The sequence below is a fragment of the Bufo gargarizans genome, chromosome 6 (genome assembly GCF_014858855.1).
Source record: "Bufo gargarizans isolate SCDJY-AF-19 chromosome 6, ASM1485885v1, whole genome shotgun sequence".
NCBI classification, from domain to species: domain Eukaryota; kingdom Metazoa; phylum Chordata; class Amphibia; order Anura; family Bufonidae; genus Bufo; species Bufo gargarizans.
Genome location: NC_058085.1, coordinates 266,949,769 through 266,971,883, shown reverse-complemented (window position 1 = coordinate 266,971,883; position 22,115 = coordinate 266,949,769). Strand labels below are relative to the sequence as shown.

Below are 22,115 nucleotides of genomic sequence, written 5' to 3'. Positions count from 1 at the left end.
ACTTTCAATGTAAGTCAAGACGGATCCATTTTGACTTAGACTTCTTTTTTGAAAGAATAATGCAAACGAATCCGTTCTGAACGGATACAAGTGTTTGCATTATCGGTGCGGATCCGTCTGTGCAGATACAAGACGGATCCGCACCGAATGCTGGTGTGAAAGTAGCCTTAGTGGGAGGGGCATGCCCCTACCATGGCCCAGTGAACTTACTATCATTTAGGCTAGACACAAGTCTGCAGTAGATTTGATTTTCTGGCTCACAAAGTGCCAGGCACTCTCTTAATAAATTAGGCACCTCTCAATCCAGTGCACAGGGGATCAAGACTTTTATTTCCTACTCCAGTCCAATCTCTTCTCTTGTTTATCTCTAGATCATTTGCTTTCTTATGTTAATGATTCCACAATGTTCTATTGGGAGTCTTAAAGAGGACCTGTAACATTGCTTGGCATGACTGGTTTAGTAACTACGTTCATTATGACTATGTTGTGCCATTCCTTTATTACTCCTGCTAGAAGTTATAAATGAATTACTAGCAGTTTGCAGTGAAGGTCCAGATGGGTGCTACCAGTTGGGGGGTGTCCCTACCCAGTGTGACACTATCCAGTCAGTCCTCCCAGTGTCAGACTGTTCAGAGACACACCCTCAACTGGTAACACCCATCTGGACCTTCACTGCAAACTGCTAGTAATTCATGTATAACTTCTAGCATGAATAATAAAGGAATGGCACAACATAGTCATAAGAATAGATGCTCCAGAATTATTGCATGAGAATGTAAGCCTGGGTTCACATCACATTTTTTTCCATCCGTTTAATGTATACAAAAAAAATTATACGGTAACGGATGCCTCAGACTGGTGCCATACAAAAAAACATATTACCCTATACATTTTTTTTACCAAACTATGCAGGATAGAAAAGCCTGGCGTGCTACGCTTTTGTATCCTTTGTTTCCCAACGTATAAGTTAGGGTGGGTTCACATTGCGTTTTATGCCTCCGTTTGATGTATACGTTAGAAAAAAAAGGATACAAAATGCAGCACGTGCGGTAAAATAAAAAGAATACTTTTTTTTCACACTGGAACTCTATGGCGAACGGATGCTACTGTATGGCATAATGTATACGTTTTTTGTATATGTTAGATGGATGGGAAAAATGTAATGTGAATCCAGTCTAAGGGTCCATTCACAGTTCCGCAATTCTGTTCCGCGTTTTGCGGAATGGAATTGCGAACCCATTTATTTCTGTGGGTCCGCACGATGTGCTGCCTGGATCCGGAAATGCGGACCCGCACTTCAGGTCCACAATTCCATTCCCGAAAAGAATTGAACATGTCCTATTCTTGTCCGCAATTGCGGACAAGATTAGGCATATTCTATTATAGTGCCGGCGATGTGCGGTCCGCAAAATGCCTTTTTTTTTTTTTTCAATGGATTCGCAAAAAAACGGAAGGTCCTCCGTATGCCTTCCATTTTTCTGTTCCGTTCAAAGATAGAACATGTCCGCATAACGGACAAGGATAGTACTGTTCTATCAGGGGCCAGCTGTTCCGCAAAAAACTGAATGCACACGGACGTCATCCGTATTTTTTGCGGATCTGTTTTTTTTTTCCAGACCACAAAATACTGAAAAAGTCATACTGTCGTGTGCAAGAGGCCTAAGGTGTAACTAAAACACGTGTTAGGAGAGGGGACAGAAACAAGTCTTGTAGAAATCTGGGGGAGAACGTGTTTATTTCCTCCCGAGCCCTTCCAGCGTCATCTTCACCTATAGAAGATTTTTTTGCCCCTTTCTGTTTCAGCCCTCCCTGATCAGCGAGTGGAAAGAAATGTTTAAGACATTGTCGCGGGTGAGATGTCCAAGCTCAGGCTGCTGGGTGGAGTTTCCCAGTGTGTACGGACTGAAACAACATTATCAGCGATGCCAAGGGGTAAGAACTCTGCGGTCGGGGGTGGGCAAAAAGCCTGAAGCGCCATTACAAGCACTAATTGCATATAGAGGGCCGAAACAGTGACATGTTTATTCAAAGGGAAAACCACATTTGTATATTAGGGAACTGCATATACAATGGTTCTCTACCATGTCGGAAGGGCTTATAGAGCAGAGAGTTTACATGAAATTCACAAAAAGGGGGGGTTTAAGTCAACATGTGACTGCTTAACCATAGACAGAGGCTAGAATAGAGGTAAATGATGTAATGGTGGTTTCCTGCAGGCGCCACTAGGAGTTCACCACATATAACAGTATACAGTTCCATTGGAACTAATAAATAAAGCAGTGTGCTGTAAGCCCCCCCTAGTGGTGGCTGGTGGCAGTAAGAATTTTATCTTTTGAAGGGAACTAAAGATGGTGTCTGATCTGTGGGCAGCATGTTATAGAGAAGGAGTAGCAGAGTAGATTAATAAATAAAAAATATATGTATATAATCTTTTTTTGTGGGGAAAGATTCAGATTTTTTTTTTCCCATTAAAATCTCAGCTCTTTTATTTATGTTTAGTGGTTCTATTCAGTGACCGACAGCGCTCACTGGACACCAAAGTATAGGAAGAGCATTTCAATTAATAAAATGCAAGTTATAATTCCTATAACTCTATACATCATTCTGCTCTATAATGTATGTACAAGATGACAGCTTCCCTTAAAGGGGTTGCCTGACCTCTAGATGTAGAACAGCCCTTTGAAACTCTATTGGGGTCATTTATTAATACCAGTAATTTAGACTCCAGTCTTAATACCCCTGTGCTGGCGGTGAATGCACCGAAGTTATGTAGAGGTATACTGATATTCTACTGAAGCATAACATCCCCTTTATTCAGCTGATCGGCAGGAGCGCTCCCACCTGCATGGACTTTGTATGTTCTCCCCGTGTTTGTGTGGGTTTCCTCCCACACTCCAAAGACATACTAATGCGGAATTTAGATTGTGAGCACTATTGGGGCAGCTTATGTCTGTAAAGCCCTGCGGAATATACACTGCCCATCCCCAAAAAATAGTCGCCACCAAAAATATTTGGTTGGACTGCCTTTAGCTTTGATCAGGCACGCAATCGCTGTGGCAGTTTCGATAAGCTTCTGTAATGTCACAAGATTTATTTCCATCCAGTGTTGCATTAATTTTTCACCAAGGTCAGGGTAAATCTGGACTCGTCAGACCACATGACCTTCTTCCATTGCTCCAGAGTCCAATCTTTATGCTCCCTAGAAAATTGAAGCCTTTTTTTCTGGTTTGCCTCACTGATTAGTGGTTTTCTTACGGCTACACAGCTGTTCAGTCCCAATCCCTTGAGTTCCCTTCGCATTGTGCGTCTGGAAATGCTCTTACTTTCACTATTAAACATAGCCCTGAGTTCTACTGTTGTTTTTCTTCAATTTGATTTCCCCAAACGTTTAAGTGATCGCCGATCACGATCATTCAGGATTTTTTCCCCTCCACATTTCTTCCTCGAATACGATGGGTCCCCACTATCCTTCCAGTTTTTAATAATGCGTTGGACAGTTTTTAACCCAATTTTAGTAGTTTCTGCAATCTCCTTAGATGTTTTCTCTGCTTGATGCATGCCAATGATTTGACTCTTCTCAAACAGACTTTTCCACGACCACGAGATGTCTTTCGACATGGTTGTTTAAGAAATGAGAAGCAACTCATTGCACCAGTTGGAGTTAAATAACTTGTTGCCAGCTGTAAGATAATCGCCCATGCAGTAATTATCCAATAGGAGGCTCAGAACTATTTGCTTAGTTAAATCCAGGTGGCGACTTTTTGGACAGGCAGTGTAGTAGCTCTATATAAGTGAGTATAATAAATATTGATAGGCTGTCCTATGAATACCCTATCAATATTGGAGTCAGTGAAAAGCCGTTTATTTTTTACTTAACGCACCAAGGTTTTGTAGGAGATGCTTCACTTTGCCAGGGATCAGAGGTGTTTTATATATGTGGCGAGAAACTGCTGATTGCTCCAGTTCATGCTTGTCTTACACCCCTCTTGCTTTCCCTTCCCATCTAGGCTCCCCTCTTATCCCGGATGGTGCTCTCCTGCCCGCACTGTGAAGCTGTCTTTGCCTCAAGGCCACAGTTGCAAAAACACCTAATGTGGAACCATTCAGAGAAGGAGGAGAGTGGTGAAAACAGGATAAGCCCACATGTGGTCTCTAATGGGGCAAAAGAGAAGTACAAGGGGTATCCCAAAATTACAGATACCTAGATATGGCAACACGTCACATTCTAGAAATTTACACCAGTGGTACTGCTATATTATTAGGGTGGGGTGGACTGAGTATGTGGGCAATTCGGGAGTGCATGGGGAATGGTATGGAAATGGCTCCTCTACACCCCAGCATGGCCAAAACTGAGGCCCATCAGTGTTGTTGGGACAATCATTGAATTGGTAGCATTCCAGCTAATGTCACTATTCTTTCTGAGATAGCCCACATGCTATGTTGACACCAGTCTTGAGCCACTCTTGGTAATAAAGTGATTGTACTTGTATTTTCTTTCTATTTCCCTCAGGGTGATGAAAAAAGGAACCACAGCAAACAAAGTTTCAAAGTCGGGTACAGTGCAGACCACAGGGGAGAGAGGAGGCCTCCCCCATGTAAAGGCCAATGGAAAAAAAGCGGATATATATCTGTCTAATGAGGACCCAGAGAGAATGAGGCACAGTAAGGGGAGGGCTGGTGGTTTATTAGTCATTGTATGGCCTTTGTATCTATATTAATTGTGTCCGGTTGCTCTTTTTCTCACACCGAAATGATTTTCATATATTTTATTTGTTTCTACTCTTTCATGAGTCAGGAAGGAAACAGAAGACTCCAAAGAAGTTCACAGGAGAGCAACCGTCTATCACCACCACCTTTGGCTTAAAAGGTAATTACAGCGGATTGTCTTAAAGGGGTAGTGCAGCGCTATGTATTGATAACCTCAGGATAGGTCATCAATATCAGATCAGCGGTGTCCGACACCTGGGACCCCCGCCGATCAGCTGTTTGAAAAGGAGGCGGCGCTCCATGCGAGAGACTTTTCCTGTTCATTACCTTGCACTTCTTCTTGGAACTGCAGTATAATGATGAGTATTTGCTCCATTGAAGTGAACTAATACTTGTAATTACACTACGCCGTCGCTCCACAGGAGATGACAGGTAGTGTAATGACCAGGAAGCGGCGCTCGCATAGAGCATCGCCTCCTCGTCAAACAGCTGAATGCCTCGGGTACCCGGTTTCAGACCCCGCCAATCAGATATTGATGACCTATCCTGAGGATAGGTCATCAGTATAAATCACTGCACAACCCCTCATATAAAGAATATTTGTGTTCTAGATTCCGTGGGATAGTCCTGTACTTCTAGTGATGTCTCTTGGAACATTGTTAGCTTTATTTGCTGCTGCCAGCAGAGGGCAGCATTACCCCTCAATAGTGGCTGCTCTTTGATCAAAGTATGGAATTCTCTAGACATTATATGGCACTATGAGTGCTGTTTGGTAATAGTTGTGCACCATATGGTACTATGTTGGTAACATCTGGGCACTATCTGACTTTATAAAGGCAATGAATAATGCTATTACATATAGTACTGTTTAATTCCATGCAGACAATGTATGACATTGTCATTACTGTCAGACCTCATGTAGGCACTATATGACATTACCCGGGCAGAGTATGGTTCTCTAGTTATTTTAGTATACACTATGGGGGGACCCGGCGGTCTGTGATATTCCCTGCACTGGGTCTAATTTATGACGAGGCACATCCTTCGGCAGTCCAGGCACCGAGATTTAAGTCTGTGCCAGCTCAGAGTTACAGTAGATTTCAGTCTTCTTTTACACCAGAAAAGTGGCTTAAAAAAAAAGGCATAAATTTGCTGTGCTTGTTGGCCCGCCTCCTTTATGCCCCTTTTTCAGAAAAGTGGCGTAGAAACACCATTTAGATTTAGAAGGAATGATAAATGTCCCCCTATGTATTTGGGTAATGTAAAATATTCCATGTACAATTTGTGCACTATATGCAGTAAGGGTACTAGCGTTATTTCTTCCGGTATTGAGTTCCGTCCTAGGGGCTCAATACCGAAAAAACGCTTCAGTTTTATCCTAAATCATTCTGAATGGAAAGCGTTCAGTTCAGTATGCATCAGGATGTTTTCAGTTCAGTCCCTCTTACTTATTCGGCCAAAGAAAATACTGCAGCATGCTGCAGTATTTTCTCCGGCCGCCAAAATTCCGGAACACTTGCCGGAATGCCGGATCTGGGATTAATTTCCATTGAAATGTATTAATGCTGGATCCGGTACCAAGTGTTCAATCAAAATGGATCGGGTATCCCAGTTTGCACATGCGCAGACCTTTAAAAATGCGGGAAAAATAAATACCGGATCCCTTTTTCCGGATGACACTGGAGAAACTGATCCGGTATTTCAAAGCATTTGTCAGACGGATCCGTCTACAAATGCTATCCGTTTGTACACGGATTTCCGGATCCGGCAGGCAGTTCCGGCAGCGGAACTGTCTGCCGGATCCTCACAACGCAAGTGTGAAAGTACCCTAAATTGGTCGAGTATGTTACCATCTGGGCACTGCATGACATTTCTGTGCTCTATATTTTTTTGGGGTCTGTGCAGCACCATTTATCCAGTGACTGTATGAGTGGCACACATTGGTGGTCCACATTCTGCAGAAACTTGAGGCTTATAAATATTGGCCTAATATTGGCGCATATGTGAGTCTGCAGTCTGCTTTTCATGGTTTTCTTCAAAAGTGATCCTCCTCTAATTTACTGTACATCTTAGTCCACTCGTGAACTTCCATTTTAATATTAGGCACCTGCATAAGTAACAACGCCGTTCCCTCTCTATATTAAAAGCAGGCAATAATGCTGCGATCACAGAGCATTGAAGTCATGAGGAAGTCCGATTCCAACTTTGTCTTTACAGGTTTAGGGAAAACAGAGGACAAGTCCAGAGGGAGACAGGGGCGGATTTTACAAGGGAGAGTTGAGGAACAAAAGAAGAAAGCTGAAAGTGTAAACCTAAGACTGGAGCACATCATGAAGCCCCCTTCAGGTAAGATGAAACATGCACCCGATCAATATTTGCACCTCTAACAGTCATTAACAATTTTTTTCTGTGAATTACTACTTATAATTAATTGAAACCAACTAAAATAAAAAAGGTGCATGAAGTATGTGTGTCCAGGGTTACGGAAAACAAACTTTTCTCGCTAGTATCATTGGGGGACACAGACCGTGGGTATAGCTGCTTGCTGCCACTAGGAGGCGACACTAGGCTAAGAAGTGATAACTCCTCCCCCGCAGGCTATACCCCCTCCAGCCTGGAGAGAGCATATCAGTTTTTAGCTTAGTGTCGTAGGAGGCAGACCTCCCTGCTTTTGCAGGGCGGCTTACTTTTATTATTTTATCTTTTTCCTCTTTTAGGTTGGGGAAACAGAGTCGCCTAGCCACTCTGTCTACCCCGGGAGCAAGGCCGGTGTCGGAATCCCTCACCGCTCGCCCTCCCCAAGAAACGAAAGTGGACCAGGGCAGCCCAGCTCCCCTGCTTCCCGCCAGCCAAGGGGGTCACCTGAATCCGGCGAGACCCTCCGCCATTCCAGTCTCCTGCCACTTCGTGTGCCAGCGGCTGAAGAGGTGACCCTGCTGGTACTCTGAGAAAGGGTGAAGAGAAGAGGATGAAGATGGGGTGAGTAGTCCGTATTGGGTAAGTACCTCGGCCCTTCCCCTCCCCCTTCTCCCTTCCCCCCCGGTCACCTCATCATAAGATGGAGGACCTTTTTCCTCAGGTGGGCCATTCATGGTGAGGGCCCCACATTACCTCAGGCCCAATGTAGGTTTGGGATTCTGTCCATACGGGGGGCCTGGGTTCTCCTCAGATTCTGGTCCAGTTGTACGGCCTGCGGGGTGAGCTCCCGCGGCCGATGTTCAGCCAGGGCACTTGCAGAGCGCCGCTCCGGTCACTCCACTCCCGGCCGGCTATTCGTTTGGCCGGCGCCAAAAATTTAGCCCCCGGCTCCTCTTCGGGCCTTCCGGGATTCAGCCCGTGCAGTTGTTTTAGCGGCACGGGATGGGTTCCCGCAGCGAGAGTGGACACTCCCCCTCCAAATCAGTGGGCAGACATCGGCGGTTGCTCTTCAGGCCCCGCTGTGGTAACCGGCCGGCAGTACCGCCCGGTCGGCTGTGCGCCGAACTTTATGTCCCGGCTTTTGCGGCCTACTAGGCCGCAACTTTCATTCCAGTTATGGAGGGGGCGGGTTCGTCCTTTTGGCGCGGATTCTCCCCGACTAGCTGTCGCTCCTCCCCCAGGTGCCCCGCTGAGCTCCGCATCTGGTCCTCTGAGCTGGGTTAACCCTTTGTGGCAAGTCGTTTGTTTGCAGCCGGCACTGCATTATCTGAGTGTCCCCTTTCTGCATGCCAATTACCTTAGATTAGGAAGTTAACCCTAACCCCTTCCTGCCGGCATGTCCACCCTGGTGGTGGGGTATGGGGCTGGGCCCATGTCCTATCTGGACAGGGCAGGATTGCTCACAGTTTCCCAATCCGCCCTCCGGGGCTGTTTAGTTGAGAATGCACACATGAAGAATTCCCAGACCACCTTCTGGGTCGTCTGGTGTATAGGCCACCACAGGTGAAATCCAGGGGAGCACATCTGAGGGATTCCCAATCCGCCATACGGGCCGTTTGGTTGATAATGCTCCACCTGCACAAATACAGGGGAGCACATCTGAAGGATTCCCAATCCGCCCGCTGAGGCCGTTTGGTTGATAATGCTCCACCTGCACAAATGCAGGGGAGCACATCTGCAGGATTCCCAATCCGCCCGTGGGCTGTTTGGTTGATATTACTCCACCTGCACACATACAGGGGAGCACATCTGGAGGATTCCCAATCCGCCCGCTGGGGCCGTTTGGTTGATAATACTCCACCTACAAAAATACAGGGGAGCGCATCTGAAGGATTCCCAATCCGCCCTACGGGGTCGTTTGGTTGATTAATGCTCCACCTGCACAAATCCAGGGGAGCACATCTGAGGATTCCCAATCCGCCCGCTGAGGCCGTTGGTTGATAATACTCCACCTGCACGGATCCGGGGGAGCACATCTGAAGGGTTCCCAATCCGCCCTACGGGGCCGTTTGGTTGATAATGCTCCACCTGCACGGATCCGGGGGGAACACAGATGCAGGATTCCCAATCCGCCCTACGGGGCCGTTTGGTTGATAATGCTCCACCTGCACAAGCCAGGGGAACACAGCTGCTGGATTCCCAATCCACCCTCTTGGGTCATTTGGTTGTTAATCCACATGCGCAATCCAATGGAGGACCTCTGGCAGTTCCCAATCCACCCTCCTGGATTGTGGGTCGATTGAGTACCGCCCACACAATCCTGTGAGCGGTCAGGTAGGGATGCCGATTCCACCTCCTGGGTGTTTTGATGGTTATATCACCGCTGTCACAGCCTGCAACTGCCATGGCTGGATGCTAAGAGGTAGAGCTGCGCACGAGCAGGACATTCCTCCTCGGTCTCCTCCGCACCTCCATCCTTCCTCATTAGGGTGATATTCAGAACCCTCCCTTCTGACAGGGGTTGGTTCTGAGGGAACAGTTCTGCGGACTCTGATATGAACCTTCTAGACTGCATCCATGCTACCGGCAGTACTGATTGTCTGCATTGCCCCTTCCTTAGGCGGCATTTGCTTTGCTACTGGATACAGTACTTACCCTTTGTATTCCCTCCTTCCACAGGTGGACTGACGGCACTTGCACTGGTCAGTGCCAGCCATTTGCGTCTCCCCTTTCGGTTGTTGATGGATTGCTGTTCCACTGGGTACAGTACTGGCGTTATGCATTAGCCTCTCTTATAGGAGGCGTTATGGCTTTATCGCGGGTGGCAATGTTTGCTGTAAGTATTACCACCTTGCTTAGGTGGAGGAATTCTCTACCCACCGGGAACGGGACTATTCGTATGCATTATCCTCTTCGATAGGGGTGTAATTCTCTGCCATAGGGGTCAATTCCTACTGGGTGCATTACCCCCTGCCATAGGTTAGGTACTGGCGCTAACCTCAGGATACAGTACTCCCTATATATTTTTCTCCCCTTCATGGGTGGAGTGGTTGCACTTCCATTGAGGGTAGTGCTTACAGTACGCGTTACCCCCTCCAGGGAGGGGGTTATTACACTACCGTTGGATGCGGTTCTGTTTATCTCCCTACCTTCCTTCCTTGACGGAGGGTTGCGCTACCACTGAATACTATTCAACAGTCGTGGTATTACCCCCTTCTACATCTAACGGGAAATCACTGAGCATCTATGCATGCTTTAATTCAACTAAGCCTCCGCACTAGATGCCGTGGCTTCCTTCACGGGTGGGCCGCGGCAACAGTCGTTGCCATTGGTGCCTGGTACTCTTCATCTAGAGGTATATGGATACTGGGACTGCTCCCATACTGTATCCTCCCGTCTCTTCTGGTACTGGTGGTTGGCGCAGATAGGTCGTTCCTTGTTCTCTTAAGGGAGTCGCTCAGCAGCTCTTCAGGTGCCCTAGATTCCCATCCCTATGGGCCTCCACCGTTCAGGTCGGTCAGAACTTGGTCCTCTACAGCGTGTGGGTGCACGCCATTATACAAATGTTGGGATTACGACCCAGCGAGCCCAAGGTTGCACTGACTCTGTATTCTGGGCCACCACTCTTCCTCATTAGGTGAGGGTGTTTTGCTGGCATTCTGCATTGACTACTACAGCGTGTTCTCTAAGTCAGGATGGCCGAGTGGTCTAATGTGCCAGACTCAAGAGTTAATCTCTTCCGTGTATGGGTGTTCGGGTCTCCAAATGGAGGCGTGGGTTCAGATCCCACTTCTGACAAAAAAAAAAAAAAAAAAAAAGCAAGGGTAGTTCTCACAAGGGCCGGAGATCGAACTCATGGCAGTGGGTCAGCCCCCTCAGATAGGGGTTCTACCCTGACACTGCTTCGGCGGTTGCTCTGGTTTTGCCCCCTTTTTAGATGGAATGCCTCAGAATGGCTCTGGTTGACTGAGTTAGCTTGGTTCCATGCTACTTCTGGGTGTCCTTAGGCCTCTCCCTCAGTTTTACGCTGGGAGGAGCAGGCGGTAGCTATTACTGTACAAAGGGTATTTGCATCTCCACTACATGCTAGGGTTTCTACTGAACATTCCTATTGCACAGTTCCTTCGTCAGACGGCGGTTTCTTCCGACTCTGGGATTGGTATCCTGTACGGTGTGGCATCCTCCTCAGCTGGAGTGTGGCCTTTGCGTTACTCTGGCAGCTTCCTTTGTATGGGCTCCTCCTCAAGGGTGTATTTCATTACTAAGAGATCTGTACAGTGCCAGTCCCTGATGGCAATGGGCTTGCCCTGACCTCTCAATGGTCTTCATTACTGTTAACTGTCCGTTGTTCTGACTACTATTGTTCTGGTGTCGTCAACTCGGGTTTTGCATTGGCGTCAGTGCCATAGCTATCAGCACCTTACTTGGGCGCGCTCGACTGGGTAGCTTAGTCCCTGTGGCACTCGTCTACCACTACGGTGATACTGTCCGTCAGATATGTTTACTTAGTCCCTGTGGCACTCGTCTACCACTACAGTGATTCCTTCCTTCAGTTATGGTTACTTCTGTGTCACATCAAGCGATGGTGGTCATTCCTTTCACTGCTCCTTCCGGGGGTGGACTACGGTCCCCCCAAGCCAGGCTGAGCGGGTGACTGTCACACCTTGTCACCACTGGTAGGGATTTCGTTCCTTGAACGGAACACCCCTATTTTTCTTTCCTGTCCTTCCTCTAGCTGGACTGCTGACCACCTTTTCCCTTCGGTCTCCTCGACCGGTGGCAATGGGTTGTATAGCTATGGAATCCGGGATCTATTTTTTTCCACGGAGAGTATTCTCTTATCTTGGTCTCTGCCCGGAAGTCAATATATGTCAATTATGGGTTTTTTTCCATTATCGGTTTCTTTTAACCAGAGGAGGATCCTGCGAACCTGGATTTTGGTTCCGCTCCCACAGTTGTGGTCTACGACCGGCTTCGCCCCGACGATCGGTAGATCGCTGGGGGCGTTTCAGGAACAAACAAGCCCCCCCCCTCTGGGACTTCTTCTTCTTCTTTTTGTACGTCCATTTGTCCTTTGTCATTTGCATCAGGCAGTGCTCCGCCAGAATTTTCTTTCTGGCGGAAGGTCACCGCTTTTCGGGTCTTCTCGGACATGGTTTTCTCGTGCATGGCATTGGGGGACACAGCACCATGGGTATATGTCCAACTACCACTAGGAGGCACTAGACACAAAAAGTGTTGGCTCCTCCCAGGTGGGCTATACCCTCTCCACAGGCACGAGGCTATTCAGTTTTAGTCTAGTGTCCGTAGGAGGCAGACCTGTCCTGCTTTTTTGCAGGTTCTGCTGTTTATTTTTATTCTTTTTTTCTCTCTTCCGCAGGTCGGTTTTTTTCCACCGTTATACCTGCTGCAGGCTGGGGCTCCATCGTGTTCCACTTTAGTTGCCCCCCCTGCGGGCGCGTACTTCGGTACCATCGCCGGTCACCCAGTCCCCACGGACTGCATCCGCAGTGGCTTGCCGGCATTCCCACGGTTCCCGTGTTGAGTCTGCCGAAGGGGTGACCGTGCTGCGCCCGAAGACATCGGATGGTGAGTATATCGGATGGTGAGTATACTCCCCTGTCCCTGTGTCCCTGCCCCAGGGTTAGGTTCCCTTCTGTGGCCAGGGGGATGGGATCCACCTTAGCTGGGGGTCCTGGGGAGCCTCTTCGTTCCTCCTAGCCAACCCCCTCCCCCTCCTGGGGGGGTTATATTCATTTTTTTTTCCTCCCTTCTTTTCCCCCTCGGTTGGTCTTTCTCTCCTCCCTGGCCACAGTCTCTCCCTGGCTTCCCCGCTACTTTAGTCCCCGGCTTCTGCCGGGACTAGGCCTCATCTTCTATGGCCTGTCCCCGGCTCCCAGGTGCTCTGTTTGCCCTGATCTGCCTATCCCCAGGTGTCGCTTCTCCCCCCCTACCCTACTTACCTATTTCTATGGTTCGGTGGGCCCTCTGTCGGCCGCGGTTCGCCCCGCCCCCCTTGCTCCATTCCCGGCCACCTCATAAATCGAGGCCCCGGCTTTTGGGCCTGCTAGGCCGCAATCTTCCCGGCCCCTCCCCCTTGCTTCCCGGGCTTTTCTGAGCCCCGCCCGGCCCTCGGGAGGAGCTATCTCCTCACCCTTTCCTGGGCTAACATGTTTTTTCTGTTGGAGGGGGTGGTTAACCCCTCGATTGCTTCATGTCCCCTGCAGCCCTACTGACCACCTTTTTTTTTTTGGGGAACAGCTGCTGCTGCACCTCTTTGGGGGAACACTGCGTCCGGGTCAGGATAGACAGCCTCTGCTGGCTGCTTTTTTAGCATCTCTTCTCCCAACAGCTCCTCGGTCGCCACGTGTTTTCACGTGCGTCCGCTGTCTACAATGGCTGCCATGTGGTCATCCTGTCCCTGCTGGTGTGCAGTACCTCTTCCCAGATCCCATTGAACAATCTTTTTGTGTAGGTTCCCCATGCATGGGTCCCTCCGTGTCAATGCCATGGGAACCTTGGCCGACTCTCCCTGGCAGTGTCGCTGGAACGCTACCAACCCAAATTGCGGCCACCTCTGCCCTCCCAGGGTCCTCCCTGCAGATGGGGCATGCTCAGTTAGGGGTACCTGCACCCGGGTTCGGCGAGGGGTAGCTCACAGTACACCCTCGGGTGGTCTCAACGGGGTCCCACCCCTCCTCGGCATCCTCGGATCCCCCCCAGGACAGGCCTGAGGCTGGTGACGAATCCTTCCTGTCACCCCATCCGTTGCCTCTGGGGACACCTCTGCACCGATTCCCTCGGAACAGAGCATCAGGCGGTCTTCCTCCATATAGAAGCCCTCTGGGAGGTCAAGACTACGTGCACGGAGGAACCTCTCCTACCTAAACAGGGTTGGTATCCCCTCTAGTGGATTTTCGGATGGTGCTCCCCTGACCGCACAGGTATTCAACCGCACAGGTAAGGCAGCCGTCCCCGTGTTTAGCATACTGAGTCACCTACCCGGTGTCTGATACGTACGCCTTCTCCTTAACAGGGGGGTTCCTGCACCACTGCCATAGGCTGTCCCTGACAAGCCTTCCTGGTTCCCCTATACCAGGGGTTATCCTCTACACATTTGAGAGTGTTTCCGTGGGGTTCCCATCCTGGTGTTGGTGTTCGCCACTCTACCTCATTACAGGGAGTTCCTGTTCTGGGCAAGCGGTTAGCTCGGCTATCGCCTCCTGTAGGTTGGTGAGTTCAGAGCAATTGTACAGCCGCCTTGCCCCTTTTCTTAGGTAGTGTACCTACAGGAGCCATTACTCCTGGCTGGCTCTATGGTGTTCCATACAGCACTATTTCTCCCTTCCGGGTGAGATATACAGGCCGCTTCAATTGCCGTTGCAATTGCACCTGTCTGTTCCCAGCCACTTTGCTCCTGTCATAGGTGGAGTACCTACACCATCTCCTGATGCTGTAGCCGATTCCCCTGGCTTGGCGCTATGGTGTTCCATGCGACACTATTTCTCCCTTCCTGGCGAGATATACAGGCTGCCTTTAATTGCCGCTGCAATTGCGCCTGTCTGTTCCCAGCCAATTTGCTTCCTTCACAGGTAGAGTACCTACGCCATCACCGGTGCTGTAGCCGATACCTCTGGCGGGCTCTGTTGTGTTCCATGCGGCAACATTTCTCCCTACGGGCGGAATATAGAGGCCACTTTCAATTGCCGTAGAATTGCCCCTGTCCGGTTCAGTTACCTGTCTGTTCCCTGCCGCCTTGATCCCTTAACAGGTGGAGTACCTGAGCCATCTCCGGATGCGGTAGCCGTTCCTCCTGTCCGGCTTTATGGTGTTCCATGTGGCATTTTCTCTCCTTACAGGACGAGATATTGAGGCCTCCTCCTATTGCCGTGGCCATTGCACCTACCTCATCATAGTGTGCACCAAACGGCCATCTTACTCCCTTCATGGGTAGAGTCCCTGAACCGTCTCCGATGCTGCAGCCGTTCAACCTGTCTGGCTTCTAGGGTGTGCTATGCGGCCCTGTTTCTGTTGCCATTGCACCTACCTGATTGTGGTGTGCACCTGTCTTGTTCTTTGTGGTACCGTGCGGCCCTACTGGGTTCCATTGTTAACGCGGTTGCTGTTGCACCTCTCTGGGTCTAGGGTGCACCATGCGGCCACATTGCTTCGATCTTAAATGTAGTTCCGCTAACACAGCCATATTTCTACTTTACAGGTTGTGTACCTGTACCCTCCGTATGCTGTCTCATTCCCAGATGCTGTGGCTATGTTTCCACTCTCCTTAGTTGGCAACATGCAGCCACTTTGCCCATATTTTAGGCGTGTGTTTGTAGTACCCCAAGCGCTGGGCCCTGTGGTGCGGTCTGTAGCTCAGACAGTTTCTGTATCACTGGGTGTTTTCTGCCCACGGGTTCTAATCTGTGCTGCGGATGTTGGTTCCATCCATTTGGTTCTTCCATACATCTGCCACTCCTTTACTGTCGCGCTCATTGGTCTCCTTCTACCTCTCAAGGCACTGTCTGCACCAGGCCCCCTTCGTTCAGCGTGTGCATGGTTTCCATGTCTGGCAGGTGTGGGCCAGCCCAACCCCCACCTTGTCGGTCTACTGCTACTTCTGGTAGCTCCAGTATATGACTGATCTGTCTGATCCGGCGGGTGGTCCTCATTCAACCACGCTCCCTACTCCGTGGCCAGGTGGTTGTTGGCCTTCGTGCTGTAGTTGCTCTTGCCTTCTCTTTACGGTACTACGGTATGCTGTGCTCCGCGTTACCCCATGTTATAGGGGAGTACTCGCGTTGTTTCCTAATTGCTGAGCGACCCATTCCTGGTGAAGTACAAGGATCTCCACTGGATCTTCTACCTTGTTTGGACACGTAGCTGGTGGCATCGGCCGCGGCTGCGGTTTTCTGTCATCGCTGGATGTCCGCCACACGGAATCCTTCTGGGTCCACGGCTTTTATCATTGCTGGACGTCCTCCCTGATGGGTCAAGGACAGGACCTCTGAGCGCCACACACACCTGTCTGAATTTTCAGCTGCTTGCTCTGGTATCGGACAGGGCCCCGTAGTTCCTTTTGGGTCCAGGTGTTTTCGGTATTCCCTTGTATTTTCTGCTTAGTTGTGCTACATGGCGGAGGGGCAGTCCTCTTGGACCTTGCCGTCGTCTGCACCTGTCTGGTGCTTTCTCCCCCCTGGAAGTTTTCTGTATGCCGGTCGCAGCTGGTTTCTACATTTCTATGTAGGCTACCCCGGTTTTTTCATGGCGACTTCTGCATTCCTTATGCATATGGATGTCTGTCGTTTTGTGGTACACCCCGAGCTGCTGTACTTGCCCTCTCTGGGACAAAGTTTAAGGTTTGCTGGTCAATATTCTTGGTACGGCTAGTTGTCCATGGCCAATGCCCCTTCCCCTATGGTGGTTTCTTTTCGCCTTTCCTGGATATTCTGGCTTGCGTTGTCTTCTGGTGGTTCAGCTTCTGGTTCCTTGTGAGCCCATACTGGGTACTCCTTTCTGGAGTCCCTGTCCCTGTTCATTTGAGGTCCTCTTGGGATTTGTGTCTCTTTTTCCAGCCTCCCACGTCAAGTACCTGGTATTGAGTGGTTTAGTGCTGCGGTTTGCAGTTCCACCGTATGGTCTCCTTCGGGAGGGACCTCCTCCTGTTGTAGGACCTTTCCTCTTTAGGTTTTTTGGAGTGCTCTCCTTCTACTCCCATGTCTCTCAGTCCAGTGTGTCCTGCCGAGGTTGCCTGGCCTGTATCTGGCTTCTTTTTTTTCCATGCTACTTCACATGCCCAGTGTTTTCCTCTGGTCTTACGCTTCACGGTGATATCTTGTTTTCGGAGGCTTGCGCCTCGTCTCCTGTTTTTGGGGACGCAGGAGCTATCGTTCTTTTCCTGTTTTTTTTACCTACAACCCCCTCCTTCTCCAGGGTTGGCGGTTTCCTCTAGCAGCCTTGGGTTTTCACCTTTACATGGGGCGCTTAGCTTCTTTCCTGGCCTTGCGGTGAGGGGAGTCCCCTCCCTTCACATGTGAGCCTTGCTATGGCTCCCCCACTCGTTTGGTTTTCAGTGCTTCCCTGTTTCTTTTCTCCCCTGGCCTTTCAGGGGATGGCCACAGGTTTTTTGGGTCTGGAACAATGTAGAGCGTTGGGTAGTTTCACCACGCGGTGCTGTCCTAATTTTTTCTCCAGCCCTTGGCTGCGCTCTGTTTCCTTTTGCCACCTTCTTGCATTTGGGATTTTCTTCCAGTCATTTGTCCTGGGGTGCTGGCAGTCTTCCCTGCTTCTTCTGAGGTTTCTTCCTTGTTATGGAACCTCTTGCCCATCTCCTGTTTTTTCCCGTTGGGTCACATGGTTCTCCTGCACCTGTATGCCCAACCGGTGGCGCGTCTCTTCTTTTCCCTCCCTCAGGGACTGCTTTGGGACGTCCCATGGTGCTGTGTCCCCCAATGCCATGCACGAGAAAATTGGATTTTTTGTACTCACCGTAAAATCCTTTTCTCGTAGTAGGCATTGGGGGACACAGATCCCTCCCTATGTTTTTTCTTCCGCTTCTCCGGGCTGGTCTCTTGATCTTTCCCGGTACGGGAGTTGTTGGTTCCTTGCTTTTCTTCTCTCTCCTACTGCTTTTGGTACAAACTGAATAGCCTCGTGCCTGTGGAGAGGGTATAGCCCACCTGGGAGGAGCCAACACTTTTTGTGTCTAGTGCCTCCTAGTGGTAGTTGGACATATACCCATGGTGCTGTGTCCCCCAATGCCTACTACGAGAAAAGGATTTTACGGTGAGTACAAAAAATCCAATTTTTCTCTTCTTTCTCCCTCGTATTTTAAGGGCGGGCTCTCCATCAGCCATCTATTTTGGCCTCGGAGATTTGCTGGTCCATATCTGGCGCGTTGGCGCGTTCCGCTGTATGGGTTTTCTGCCTGATTTTCTTGGAGGTCCTTGTCATAGCTGGCGTCTTCCAACGGGATGCTTTTTTTCCTGGGATGTCTGCCTGTCGGTTGCTTCCTAGCGGAGTGATGGCCTGGCTGTCCAGCGGTCGTCATTTCTCGGGTTCATCTACTCCAGACATCGCTTCTAGAGGGCAGCGTCTTGGTCTTCCGGCAAGTTCACCGAGTTTTTCGGGGGTCTTTTCTAGCCATCATCTGTTGCTGCTCCAGGCAGCAAGATCTTGCAGGCGGCAGCGGATGCCGCATCCTCGAGGGCGTTTTTTCTCCAGGGGCGTGTGATTTTTTTCCCTCCCCGTGGACTGCTTTAGGACGTCCCACGGTCTGTGTCCCCCAATGATACTAGCGAGAAAACGAGATTTCTCGCCCATTTTCCTTGGGGGACACAGACCTTGGGTATAGCTCAGCTCCCTAGGAGGCGTGACACTAAGTAAAACTGTTAAGCCCCTCCTCCATCAGCTATACCCTCAGCCTGGAGATAGAGGCTACCAGTTTTAGCTTAGTGTCCAAGGAGGCAAGACACTCCCTGCTACTGCAGGGCTGTTTTCTCCTTGTTATTTTTACTTTTTCTTCTAATTTTGTTATTTTATTTTTTCCTAGGGATACCAGAGACGCATTTGACCTCTCTGCTCTCCCGGGGTTGAGCTGCGCCAGTGCCAACTTATCTGCACTGCTGCCTCCCCCACAGAAGCAATAGGAGGATCTGGGCAGCAATGGCTCCCCTACATCCCGCCAGCTAGGGGGTCGCCCGCACGCCAAGCCCCTCTTCCAGCTTCCTGCCACTGCGGTGCCAGTGGCTGAAGGGGCGACCCTGCTGGAAAGGACTGAGGGTGAAGACGTCGCACGGTGAGATGGCTATTCCAGCCCATACCCCGTCCCTATCTGCAGCATCTACCCCTCTGGGTAAGGGGGGCACCCGTGGTCGCTCATTCTGAGCGCTCATCTGCAGGACAATGCAGCACAGCAGCATCCTCAGCACCCCCACGCTTTTCCCCCCCACGCTGCTATCTTTCTCCCCCCCCCCCTCCCCCTCATCGGGGCTGACTCCATTTTTCTCTTCTCTCTCTCCCCCTTCCCGCCGAGAACGGGGGGCGGGGCTTAGCGGTCCCGGCAGGGGGCGGGGCTTCCGCGCGTCATTTTGAGGGCGGAGCTACGTTCTCCTTCACAGGAGACATTTCAAGCGCTGGAGGGGGCGGAGCTTGTTCCCCGCGCTTTCTGCTGAGGTTTCCCGCGCTTCCTCACTCCTGACAGGAAGCTGGGACACGGTGGGGGACTCTAACCTCCTGTGTACATCGCTCGGCTTCTGTGGGCGCTCTCTGCTGCTCACTGCTGTTCACTGCTTCTCTGCTGCTGCTGATCTGGGCCATCTCCTGACGTTCTTCTGAGGCACTGGTAGGACAGTTAACCCTCTCCTAACCCTCCTGGTCATAGCTGCTATAACCCTTTGTGGTCTCTATATTAGAGTACAACCACACTTCAGCATGTCAGATCCCACAGGTGCCCCCAAACCCTGGTACCATGCCTGTACCGCCTGTAAGGAACTTTTTCCGCGTGGGCAATCTGAGCCGCATTGCCTTGCATGTCAGGCCCCGGTGCAGGGCCCGCTTCCCGCTGCGCCCCCCGGTGCCTCTGAACCCCCTGACTGGGCTAGGTCTCTGTCTCAGGCGGTGGAAAGCCTTACACACGTAGTGGGCCGTCTCGTGGATAGACCGCCTCTCCCGCAGGCTGCCACAATCCCTGTCGCACCCGCTGGGACTACCGTTTCTGCCGCCCCCACTGGTTCCCTGCCTCCCAGCGAATCTTCCAGGGCCCGGCATACTCAGAAACGTTCAAGGGTTGAGCGCACATCTTCTCCAGATGCTTCGCTCTCTCCGCCATGCGTGCGAGCTCAGTCAAGTCTATCCTCTCAAAGGGATACGCTTTCTGAGGGAGAACTGGCGGATTCGGACGTGGACATGGACTCAGAGCTTCCGTCCAAATTGGCGTCCGCGGTGGGGCATCTTGTCACTAGCATCCGTGATACCTTTCAGCTACACGATGACCCCCCCAGCTCTGAACAGGCCGGCGTGTCCTTTCTCCGCCCCAAACAGGCCTCCAAGGTTTTTCCCATACACGCAGATTTTTCTTCTGTGGTATCCAAGGCTTGGACTCGGCCTAACGTCCGCTTTATTACACCCAAAAAGCTGGACATTTGTTATCCCTTTCCAGCGGATTCTGTGACCACGTGGACATCCCCGCCTAAGGTTGATCCTCCCGTGGCTCGCCTGTCCAAAAGCACTACTATTCCTGTACAGGACGGATCTTCCCTCCAGTCTGTTGAGGACCGTCGTACGGAATCCCTCTCCAAGGCCATATTTACTGCCTCTGGTTCGGCCCTTAGACCGGTCTTTGCCTCCGCCTGGGTTGGCAAAGCGGTCTCTGAATGGGGTTTGCAACTGGAACGGGAGTTAGGGTCGGACGTCCCTGTTCAGGACCTCCGTTCCTTAGCCCAACTAATTGTTCAGGCCGGAAAATTCGTCTGTGAGCCCTCCCTTGATGCGGGTGCCCTCATTGCCCGTTCCTCTGCCCTGGCAGTTTCTGTCAGGAGGGAACTCTGGCTGAAGGTTTGGGCGGCGGACGCCGCTTCCAAACGCTCTTTGGCCGGCCTACCATTCACGGGTTCCCGCCTGTTCGGAACCCGTCTGGACGAACTTATATCAGAGGCCACGGGTGGGAAGAGTACTCACCTCCCCCAGTCCAGGCCAATGGGCGCCCCCCGTGGTCGCGCTGGTTCGTCCCGTTTTCGGTCCTTTCGCAAGCCCACCGGGTCTAGACCCGCGGCCAGTTCTTCTTCCTCTGGCCCAGCCCAGGATAGACGCAAGAAGCCGTTTTTTCGGACGCAACCTACCTGGCGCAAGTCCCAGCCTGCACGGGCTCCCACAGGCCAGCAGCCCTCTGCCTGAAGGTGCGCCCCCACCCACCCGGGTGGGGGGCCTCCTTCTCCTATTCAGGAACGTATGGCGGGCCCACATCTCAGACGCATGGGCGCTCGAGATTGTATCTTGCGGATACAAAATCGAATTTGCGTCCATTCCGCCAGACCGTTTCTTCCGATCCCGTCCTCCGCGAGATCCCGTACGAGTGGCCGCCTTCTTCGCGGCCATTCACTCTCTAATGGACAAGGGTGTCGTCGCCCCCGTGCCTCCGACGGAAAGGTTCAGGGGGTTCTACTCGAACCTCTTTGTGGTTCCCAAGAAGGAAGGCTCAGTGCGTCCGATCTTGGACCTAAAACGCCTGAACCGTTTTCTCCGACTGCAGAGATTCCGGATGGAGTCTCTCAGGTCCGCAGTGGCCTCCCTGGAAAGAGGGGATTTCATGGCCTCAATCGACATTCAGGATGCATACCTCCACGTTCCGGTTGCTCCATGTCATCACCGCTTCCTGCGCTTTGCGGTGGGGGACGATCACTTCCAATTCGTCGCCCTTCCCTTTGGTCTGGCGACTGCTCCTCGAGTGTTCACCAAGGTCCTGGCCCCTGTCTTGGCCCTTCTACGTTCAAGAAGTGTTTTTCTTCTCCCATACTTGGACGACATCCTGGTCAAGGCACCCTCCTTCTCTCAGACATCCCGCAGTGTGGAACTCACTCTGGAGACCCTGACGCGGTTCGGTTGGATTATCAACCACCCCAAATCTTCCCTTACCCCCTCCAGACGGCTGATCTTCCTGGGGATGCTCCTGGATACAGAGTTGGCGGAGGTCCGCCTTCCGTCGGACAAGCGTCTGGCCCTTCGCGGGTCGGTTCGCAGTCTCCTCCGTCATCACCGCCCTTCCCTCAGATCCAGCATGCGGTTGTTGGGAAAGATGGTTGCCTGTTTCGAAGCGGTGCCGTTCGCACAATTCCGATCCCGCACCTTTCAGAGGGCAATTCTGTCGGCCTGGGACAAATCACTGAGGAGTCTGGACAAGACCTTTCTTCTGCCTCCCCTGGCTCGAGCTTCCCTCGGCTGGTGGTTGCATATCCCTCTAAGGGGGAAGTCCTTCCTTCCACTGAACTGGCTGGTGATTACCACAGATGCCAGCTTACGGGGGTGGGGGGGGTTTTCCCTCCCCGGTCCGTCCAGGG

The 22,115-nt window shown here is 51.1% G+C and overlaps 1 protein-coding gene across 4 annotated transcripts in view; it reads left to right on the top strand.

The window, feature by feature from the left end:
* The window catches only part of ZNF512B (zinc finger protein 512B), a 57,759-nt gene that overhangs the window by 6,944 nt on the left and 28,700 nt on the right, over window positions 1-22,115 (top strand). For all 4 annotated transcript variants that reach the window (XM_044296820.1, XM_044296821.1, XM_044296818.1 and 1 more), the window contains exons 4-8: window positions 1,804-1,932; window positions 4,008-4,180; window positions 4,511-4,662; window positions 4,796-4,867; window positions 6,925-7,053. In XM_044296820.1, coding sequence (XP_044152755.1) covers window positions 1,804-1,932; window positions 4,008-4,180; window positions 4,511-4,662; window positions 4,796-4,867; window positions 6,925-7,053 — 655 coding nt within the window. The remainder of the gene's footprint in view (window positions 1-1,803; window positions 1,933-4,007; window positions 4,181-4,510; window positions 4,663-4,795; window positions 4,868-6,924; window positions 7,054-22,115) is intronic.